This window comes from Phragmites australis, chromosome 9 (assembly GCF_958298935.1).
Source record: "Phragmites australis chromosome 9, lpPhrAust1.1, whole genome shotgun sequence".
In the NCBI taxonomy this organism is placed as follows: domain Eukaryota; kingdom Viridiplantae; phylum Streptophyta; class Magnoliopsida; order Poales; family Poaceae; genus Phragmites; species Phragmites australis.
In genome coordinates, this window is record NC_084929.1 from 33,378,380 (window position 1) to 33,388,481 (window position 10,102).

Here is a 10,102-nt window from a genome sequence, read left to right on the forward strand (position 1 = left end):
TTGAATAGGAAAGCTATCCCCTATTCAGAGGAGTCTCCTAGATTTTCGGGAGATGAGCATTTGGAAAGGATTGCACTCGAAAGGAGTCCGCGTATGGTACACCCTCTTTGCCCCGACTATAAAAGGAGGGGAGGGGGTACGTCCAAGACACGCCAATTTACAGGAGCACAAGTCTCATAACAACTCGCGCATTCAGATCTACGAAGTCGCGAAACCCGAGAGCAAGTCTAGTCGGGTAGAACTATTGATACCCATTGAAGATTCACGACAAAAGTAACTTTCATCCGACTAGGGCATTAGCAGAAGGAACACGGAGAAATCCGCAAAGTTTCTTAGGACTAGATCCATACACACCTCCTTATTGTAAACTCTAATCCTAAAAATAATCGAGGCAAGTGACATAAGGCTATTATCCACTCGGAAGCCCGAACCTGTATAAATACCGTCTCTCTTTTACAATATTTTTCTACTACACGCATGTATTTTATATTTAAATTACAAATATTGACAGTCATGTACAATTTCTTGACATGTTTACAGAGTAAACTTGCAAAACAAACTGATTGATTGTTCAAATAATTTTGAATCTCCGATGAGTGAGCAAAATCTTCAATGTGTGCAGCAGATTCAAGTCACAAAATCATTCCATACCAAAGAAAGAACAAAATATAGAATGAAGAAACCTCCTCCAGATAAGATATCGTTTTAGACACTTCAATCTGTCCTTGAAGCTTGATTCATAAGGCAAGTGACAAAATCCAACCAACTCCTGATGGATACACAAACTTTATTCATCACAATTTATCAGTATCTGAGCATCAGAGCATGGCACATTCAACTGACAAAACGTTTGATCACAAACACTACACCTCTACAATACAGTTTGTTGCAAACAAAACCAAAGCACACAACTCATAGCAGTACATCACTATTTGGTACATCAAGACTACAGATGGTACAGAGGAAGAGTAATAAACCTCGGAAAATCCCTCTCAAATGGTGTACGACCAGTGCCGTATGAAGGACGTGTGATCCATGGACTCCCCCGGCATGTCCTCGTCCTCGCCTTCGGCCTCCTTCCCACCGATCATCCTTGCAGTTGCAGGGTTCCCCACCGCCGTGCTCCTCGCCGGCACATCTTTCAGCACCACCGACCCAGCCCCAATCTTAGCCCCGGCACCAATCTTCACGTTGCCAATAATCGTGGCTCCTGCGCCAATCAGCACGCCATCCCCAATTTTTGGGTGCCGGTCGCCCACCGCCTTCCCAGTGCCACCCAAGGTGACGTGGTGGAGGATCGAGACGTTGCCACCGACGAAGGCGGTCTCACCGATGACGACGCCGGTGGCGTGATCGAGGAGGATGCCCTTCCCGACGACGGCCGCCGGGTGGATGTCGACGGCGAAGACGTCGGCGATGCGGGACTGGAGCACGAGCGCGAGGGGGCGGCGCTCCTGCGCCCAGAGGACGTGCGCGACGCGGTGGGCCTGGATGGCGAGGAAGCCCTTGTAGTTGAGGAGGCAGTGCGAGAAGCCGACGCAGGCGGGGTCGCGGGAGTGCGCGGCGAGGAGGTCGGCGACGACGGCGGCGCGGAGGGAGGGGTGCGCGGTGAGGGTGGCGACGAAGAGGTCGTAGAGGAGCGTGGAGGGGAGGATGGAGGAGCAGAGCTTGTTGGCGAGGTGGAAGGAGAGGGACCGCGGCAGGGAGGGGTGGGAGAGCACGGTGGCGTAGAGGAACGACGCGAGCACCGGCTCCGCGTCCGCGTCGCGGCGGGCCTCCGCCTTGATCTGGGTCCAGACCCAGGTCTCGTCGTCCTCCGACTCCGGGGGCGGGTACGCCGGCACCACCTCCGCGGGGAGCGCGGGGGGCCTAGGCGGCGGCGAGTGGGTCCGGTGGTTGGAGTGGTTCGCGACGCGACCCCCGCCGTTGTCGGGCTCGTGCGCGTGCGTCTGGTCGGCCGGCATCGCGGGGCGCGCGGAGGGGTCTGTCTGATTGGTGTGCGAAGCGAGGAACTCAGGCCACTTGCGGCCGGTGGTCGATTGCGGCGAATTGGCAACGGGCAAAGCGGGTATATATATATACGCACGCCACGACGACGTTGACGATCCTACCAATCACCAATGTCATCTTTTTAAACCACTTGTGAATGCCAAATGAAACTACGTGTGTGCTCGTCAGCAAATGTTACAATAAAAGCAATTTGTGATGACCAAACGACGCTCGTTATCATGAAAATTGTAACGTGATAATGTTGATTTTTACTTTTATATTCGAGTGTTGTTGCAATGAATCTGGATTGAATCATGAGAACATGCGATATCAGGGACACTGTTATTCATCCCCTCGTTTATGAAGGCCAACCGGTTTTGTGTTGCTTTTGTTATGTCATAACTATATGGTATAGACCAAGGTTTTATAATTAGGCGGACTTTAAATGTAAATAATTTTCTTAGTTCCATGAACACAGGGGTGGATCCAAAGGGTGGCATGGGTGGGCCATAGAACACCTTAAGATTTTGCTTCGGCCCAAGGCCCATCGGTGGATCCGTAAAAAAAATTCAGCGTAATTTGTTCAGCCGTACCTCCGTTGCAGCGCCACCGGCCTGGCTCGGTGGCTCCCGTCCGCTCGCCGTTGCCGTCCGTCAAGCAGTCAAGCACCGCCGGCCCTAGCTCCCGTCCGCTCGTGCTCGGAGGCTCGACCGCTTGGGTCCCAACTCCCCATCTCGGCAGCAGCTCCTGTCCACTCCCATCCGCTCCTTGGCGCCCGTCCGCTCGGCAACAGTGAGCGCCATCGGCCATCCCCATCCCGTCCGCAGGTTCGCTCCCATCCGCAGTTCGCTCCTGCTCCCGTCCGGAGGTCCGCTCCCATCCGCAGTTCGCTCCTGCTCCCGTCCGCTCAGCAAGTCTGCAGCAGTGCTACTGCATTGTGCAGCGCCATCCGCATCCGGCCAGCAGGTTGCCATCTTCTTCTCTTTTTTTTAATGTTTTCTTTGCTTTGTGCTATGTGTATCATTGTATCAGACAGCAGTGGATTCTTTGTTTTTTTTATGTGTAGCAGTCAGCAGTGTTCGCTGCTTGCTTTCTTCTTCTTTTTTAGCTGTGCTTTCTTTCTTTTTTGCTTGGGTAACATTGAGTATTTTTGTTGTAGAATTGTTAAAACATGAAGAGGAATGGAGACATTGCATCTCTTTTTCGGAAACATGCAGCAAAGAAGATTGCCTCTTCTTCGTCTCCTTCTCCGGTTGCGGCTGTGGCGGAAGAGCAAACTCAAGAACAAGAAAGCACGTCAGAGCAAGAGAGAGTAATTGAAGAAATTGTGAATCTGATGCCATCTTCTCCACCTTCGGTTCCACTTGAAGATGTCTCACCACCGCCACCGATTTATGATATTAATCGCCTTCCACATGATCCTGTGGAAAGATTACCCATTACAAGTTATCCTGTCAATGATCAAGATGCAATTCGAAGAGCATATTGTCTTAAAGGTCCATTCCAACCTTATGCACATGATTTTGCAAAAAGAAAAATTGGAAATAGAGATCGGCAATTCACTCCTTTATGGTTTCATAAATATCATTGGCTTGAATATAGTATCAAGAAGGAATCTGTATTTTGCTTTGTATGCTACTTGTTCAAAAAGGAAAAAAGTAAGGGCAAGGGGACTGATGCATTTATTAAATGTGGTTGGAGAAATTGGAATAGAGGAGAGGAAGCACTTGATAAACATGTGGGTGGTGTAACAAGTGTGCACAATGCAGCTCAAGAGAGATACAACTTATTTGTCAATCTTAGTGCGGCAATTGATAATCAAATTGTGAAGGTGAATAATGAGGATCTACGTCTTTACAAGATCAGGTTGACTTATTCACTTAGATGTTTGAAATTTCTTTTGCATTAAGGATTGGCATTCTGTGGACATGCTGAAAATGAAGAGTCTAGCAATAGAGGAAACTTCCTTGAACTTTTGAAATGGCTTACAGCAAATAGTGAAGAGGTGACTAAGTATGTTTTGAAGAATGCTCCAGGTAATTGCACCTTAACTTGCCCAGAGATACAAAAGCAAATTATTCAATGTTGTGCCATAGAAACTAGAAAGCAAATTATTGAAGAACTTGGTGATGAGCACTATGCTATTCTAGCTGATGAGTCTAGTGATGTATCGCATAAAAGAACAACTAGCTCTTTGCTTACGTTATGTTGATAGACTGGGAAGGCCATGTGAGCACTTTCTTGGAGTTGTTCATGTAGATGATACTACTTCTTTATCACTTAAGGAAGTAATTCAAGCTTTACTTGTTAGTCACCATTTGACTATAACTCAAATCCGTGGTCAAGGTTATGATGGAGCTAGCAACATAAAAGGAGAGATTAAAGGGCTAAAAACATTTATCATGAAAGAGTCACCTTCTGCTTATTATGTCCATTGTTTTGCACATCAACTCCAACTAGTCCTTGTTGCTGTTGCCAAGGGAAATGATGATTGTGTGTGGTTTTTTGATCAAGTATCTTTCTTGTTGAGTATTATTGGAGTTTCTTGTAAGCGTCATGGCATGCTTCGAAATGTTAGACTTCAGAATATCTTGAAAGCACTTGAATGTGGTGAACTAGAAACTGGGAGTGGATTAAATCAAGAGATGGGGTTAGCTAGGCCTGGTGAGACTCGGTGGGGCTCTCATTACAAAACTGTTGTTAACATTATTGCTATGTATCACATAATCTGCGAGGTACTCATAACTCTTGGAGAAGATACTTCACAAAGGGGTCATTGGCCGAAAATACATACTATGGTTGGAGTGTTTGAGTCATTTGACTTTATTTTCAGTGCACACTTGATGCTTGTTATTCTTGGATACACAAATGATTTGTCCCAGTGTTTGCAAAGAAGAGATCAAGATATTCTTAATGCAATGTCACTTGTTAGTTTGGCATAGAGTAGAATGCAACAATTGAGGTCTGATGGGTGGGATGCATTCCTTCAAAGGGTCAATTTGTTTTGCAACAAACATGGCATCGAAGTTCCTGCAATGGAGGGTAATTATGTGCCTTATGGAAGATCAACACGGTTTGCTCGAAACCAAACAAATGATGACCATTTTAGAAGAGAAGTATATATTGGGGTCATTGATCAAATTAATCAAGAGCTTGACAGTCGGTTTGATGAGGTTAATATGGAGTTGCTTTCTTGTATGTCGGCCTTGAATCCTGTCGACTCATTTGTTTCTTTTGATGCAGACAAGGTACGTAGACTTGCTGAGTTTTACCCTAATGATATTTCAAGCACCGACTTGATACGACTTGAAATGCAACTTGATTACTATATTGATGACATGAGGAGAGATGATAGCTTCAAAGGCATAGACAACCTTGTTGAGCTCTCAATTAAGCTTGTTGAAACAAAGAAAGATAAAGTTTATGATTTGGTGTACTTGCTTCTCAAATTGGTATTGCTTCTACCGGTGGCGATGGCAAGTGTTGAAAGGGTATTTTCTGCAATGAGTTTAGTCAAGAGTAAGTTGAGAAATAGGATGGGTGATAGTCTTTTGGATGATTGTCTAGTCACGTTCATTGAGCGAGATATTTTCCTCAAAGTGAATGAAGATGATATAATCGAGACTTTCATGACCATTAGAAGGCGTAAGACCAACAAGAATTAGTATTGTAATCTTCTTTGAACTATTGTATGTGTGTATGCTTTGTAACGCAAATTTCAGACTTGTATGTTGGTAAAATTTCAGACTTGTATCATGCTTTTAGTAAAATTCTATACTTATATGTTGGCACGTTATATTTGTGGTATTAAAAAAATTATGTTAAGTTGGACCACCCTTGACCAAAATTCTGGATACGCCACTGCATGAACATGAATAGTTCTATTGGGGGATGCTCTCACTTGAGTGTGTGCGGCCACTGTTTACCGACAAGGATTACAACTGTCGTGGATTTATCATGTTGCAGAAACCCTTGAGATCTGCCAAAGATGCCTTATGGATGCTTGGCACCGCCGGAGTGTGTGCTGGTGCCGAGATCGACAAAGCCAGTGTGGGGCCTTCAGAAGTTCACCAAGGGCTTTCGTTGGGCTTCACGAGGGAATTGACTGAAGGGGCGTCGTAGGTGTCGCGGGCGAAGCACTCGGCGAACCTTCGGATGCCAAACGAAGGCTATCGCATGATGTCGCGAGGAGATCGTCTGAGGGAGCACCGAAGGTGCCATCGAATGCAGACCTTCGCGAGCCCAGGCGAAGGGGAGGACCTTCACTAATAGCTGAAGACTGAGAAGGGCATGATTGTAAATAGAACAGGTGTGCTTAAGGATAATACCGTATTGCCCACGAATATGCTGGGAATGTGGCAGTTGGAGGGGTATTACGGTACATTGTAACAGAGAATGGTTGGGTACGACCTATAAATAAAGTGACACTGTACCTAAAAAGACATGTGACAATTAATAGCAGTGCTCTATTCCCTAGATTGAGTGGGCCTTCCAGCAAGCCTTCGGATCTCAACCCAAATCCGAAGGCCCACCACTTTGTTCAGTTATGAAAGTTTCCAACAAGTTCAAAAAAGTTGACTGTGTTTATTTGATGAATGTGACTAAAGTTACTTTGTAAAGGTTCCCTCAAAATACAAATGATAAAGTTTGAGAACATATGTGTCAGTGTAATAGGTAAGGGGTACCCTGCCAGACTAGCGCCACACTGCCGAATGTCAGTCGGCGGACGGATATCATCAAGACAACGGCCTCACCTTGTGACCAGAATAGGGCTCCGTCGACCAGTCCCTGGTCAAGGATAAAACCATGCAACCAGCCTCTGTTGGTCGTAAGGTAGGTATCCACCTAACTAGTCAAATCACATTTAATGTCGCTCACTCAAGTGTTTTCATTCCCCAGACACCTCCTTTCGCGAGCAAGGTTGTGGGCGGACATGGAGATGGAGTGACCTGTCTCGTAGCATTTAATGCTACGGGATGGCCTTGTCGGCGAGCGTAACAACGTTTAGCGAATGGGACAAGACCTGCAGGACGACCAGAGTAGGTCGGGCATGCCTCTAGGAGTAGGTCTGCTATCATTAAGAATAGATTAGCTACATGGCTTGGCCCTATCCATTTGTACGTTCTCCTTTTCCCCTGCTATATAAAGGTGGGAGGGGAGACCGAGAGAGAGATTCTAGAACAAGTTCATCCAATCCATAAGAAAATACACAGGACATAGGACTATTATCCCACGGGAGGCCTGAACCTGGATAATCCCCCGCGTTCTGGTGTTCTTTCGATCCAACCGCAAGAAATGCCGATCTATGGGCATGTCGTCCGGTACACCCCGGATCAAACCGCAAGAAAAGTTCTGGCTTTTTTCGCGTTTCTTCAGGTTTTGAGACCATGCTTGGGCTTCCTATGTTCGGATCTGTGATGGCCGCGGAGTCCTATTTCGAGGACCCTGGCCGTCACGAGGTTTTCGTCATGGAGTACGACCTAGACAACCCCAGTGAGCTCCGAGTATGGGACACCATGACGGAGTCCGAAGATTCAGAGACCAAACATGAAGTCTGCATGGCGGACCATGCAACGGGGGGCAGCTGAGACGCTCGTGTCTCAGGAATCGGAGGTGAGCCCCAGGCCATTGGCCAAGAGGGAAACTAACCCAATGCCAGGCATGGTGGCGGTCCTATACTACCCCAGTGACTACAACACCACCTGCGTCGTCTTCAAGACCGTCGTGCCACACCACAGACTCACGTTGTATGCGGAACACGAGCATCGGGGGCTCTCCCCTCATGATATCTCAGCACTCCGTGGTCAGCGGCTCAATTACGAGGCCATAACCCTCACGCGGAACCTGCAGACTGCACGAGTGCTTCTTAGCCAGCCGCCGGTGGCGGTGCTGGAGAGTTCATCAGTAGCGCCATGGTTGCATGACCTCGCCCTCTTGGTAGAGACCGCCCAGCGCCAAACCGTTGTGGCAGCCACCTCATCCATCACAAAGAGTGGCTGAGGTCGCAATCGCCAGGATTCGCAACGAACCCCGTGGTAGGAGAGAATTCGTGCTTCCTTAGTAACAGGGAGTACGCAGAGACCCCCACCATGCCGGAACAGTCAACCCTCTGACTTGCGTGACTCTCTATGGGGCCAGAGGGCCACCCGAAGTTAGGAGAACCATGCCCGGCGTGAGTAAGCAAAAGGCAAGCAGCCTTGCCACTCGCCTTCTCCTCGTGGGGGACGGTGAACTCCTCCACCCCGTCGCCAGGGCCGTGAGACCATCAGCTCTCTCCCCGGTCGCGTGAAGCTGCCCATCGGCGGGTGGCTCCCCGTTACGAGATGGGATGCAATGTTTTCTCTGCACAGCTGCGGGAGGTACGCTGGCCGGATAAGTTCCGTCCGGTCTTAGCCGAAAAGTATGACGGCTCAACCAACCCGGAGGAGTTCCTATAGATCTAAACCACCATGGTGCAAGCCGCGGGTGGTGACGGGAATGTCAGGGCGAACTATTTCCCAACCGTCCATACCGGTTTCCCTCGGTCCTAGCTCATGAACCTCCCCCGTGAGTCGGTTAATTCTTGGGAAGACTTATGCATCCAATTCGTCGTTAAACTTCCAGGGAACCTACGCCTGACCGGGGGTCGAGGATGACCTGTACCAGGTCAGGTAGTGGCATGGCGAGTCTTTGCGAGATTACATCTAGCGCTTCACCAAATGCTGGAATACCATTTTGAAGTTCAAGGGTGAGTCTGTGATCATCGCATTCCGGAGGAGGGTCAAAGATCAGAAGATGGTCGAAAAGCTGGCCACCAAAGAGATCCAGAGCACCACCGAGCTCTTCGAGCTCGCGAACAAGCACGAGCTGGTCGCCGAGGCCCAAGAGCGCCATATCGGCATGAAGCAGCTGCCAAATGCTGGCCAGCCCATCTCTTCTAAAGGGACCGGTTGGAAAGAGAAAAATAGGAACAAGCACAAGGCGGGAATCACCCGACGTCATGGCAGTCGAGTAGGACGGCCAATCGCACCGATGCTTCGAAAAGAAGGGTGGCAAAAAGGACAGAGGCTACTTCCCAATCCACCGCATCGACGCGCATGACCTGACGGAGTGTAAGATCATGCGAAGCATCATCGACAAAGAGCTTGGGGCCACAAACCAGAATGCGACGATGATGATTCTTCGCACATGCGTCAAGCGCCCCACATGCATCAAGCGCCCCGGACGTTACCCCATCATGGTGGAGACCACAATACACATCGAATGGGGTGCGTACTGGTCGATGGTGGGAGTTCCATCAACCTCCTCTTCGCCGATCCACTAGACACCCTGCAGGTCCTGAGGAATCTGTTGAAACTATCTCCTCCCTTCTTTGAGATCACCCCCGACTCTTCAGCCAAGTCGTTGGGGTATATCGAGATGCCCGTCACTTTCGGTTTGCTGAGCAACTTTAGGACCGAGAGGGTCCTATTCGACGTGGTGGATTTTGGGACCGTGTACAACGCGATCCTAGGACGACCAGCGATGGCTCAGTTCATGGTCGTCGCCCACTATGCATACCAGGCAATCAAGATCCCTGGTCCTAAGGGAGCCATCGCCATTTTGGGCAACAAAAAGACGGCCCTACACTACGACAAGAAGAGCCTCGACATGGTCGAGCTGACTCTCGGGTCACAGCCTGAGGAAGAAAGGCCAAGCTGCTGCCTAGAGAAGGTCCACGTCATTGCCAATCCTGATGACCGGCTCAAGGCAGTGAGCCTAAACAGTGCCGACCCATCCTGAACGGTCCAGATCGGGGCTGGCCTGGACCCAAAATAGGAACTCGTGCTGATCACTTTCCTCCGGGCAAACACAGATGTTTTTTCTTGGAGTCTGTCGAATATGCCTAAGGTCCTTAGGAAAGTGATTGAGCACAAGTTGTCAGTGCGACCCAACGTGCTACCAGTAAACAAAAGGCGTGTCGGTTCGCACCCTACCGAAATGAAGTACTTCATGAGGAGATCGATAAGCTCTTGGAAGCAGGCTTCATCCGAGAGGTGCAGTACCTAGAGTCGTTGGCTAACCCTGTCATGGTCCGAAAACCCAATGGTAAGTGGAAGATGTGCGTCGACTTCACCGACCTCAACAAGGCGTG

General features: G+C 48.9%; 2 protein-coding genes across 2 annotated transcripts; one reads left to right on the forward strand and one right to left on the reverse strand.

Annotated features, from left to right (window-relative positions):
* Positions 1 to 772: 772 nt before the first annotated feature.
* Positions 773 to 2,021, reverse strand: LOC133929889 (probable serine acetyltransferase 5). Its single transcript, XM_062376644.1, has one exon. It carries the CDS (start codon positions 1,962 to 1,964, stop codon positions 993 to 995), a length of 972 nt encoding a protein of 323 aa, XP_062232628.1. The 5' UTR covers positions 1,965 to 2,021; the 3' UTR covers positions 773 to 992.
* Positions 2,022 to 9,231: 7,210 nt separating this feature from the next.
* Positions 9,232 to 9,750, forward strand: LOC133928174 (uncharacterized). Its single transcript, XM_062374420.1, has one exon. The coding sequence runs from the start codon at positions 9,232 to 9,234 to the stop codon at positions 9,748 to 9,750; it is 519 nt and encodes a 172-aa protein (XP_062230404.1).
* Positions 9,751 to 10,102: the final 352 nt, after the last annotated feature.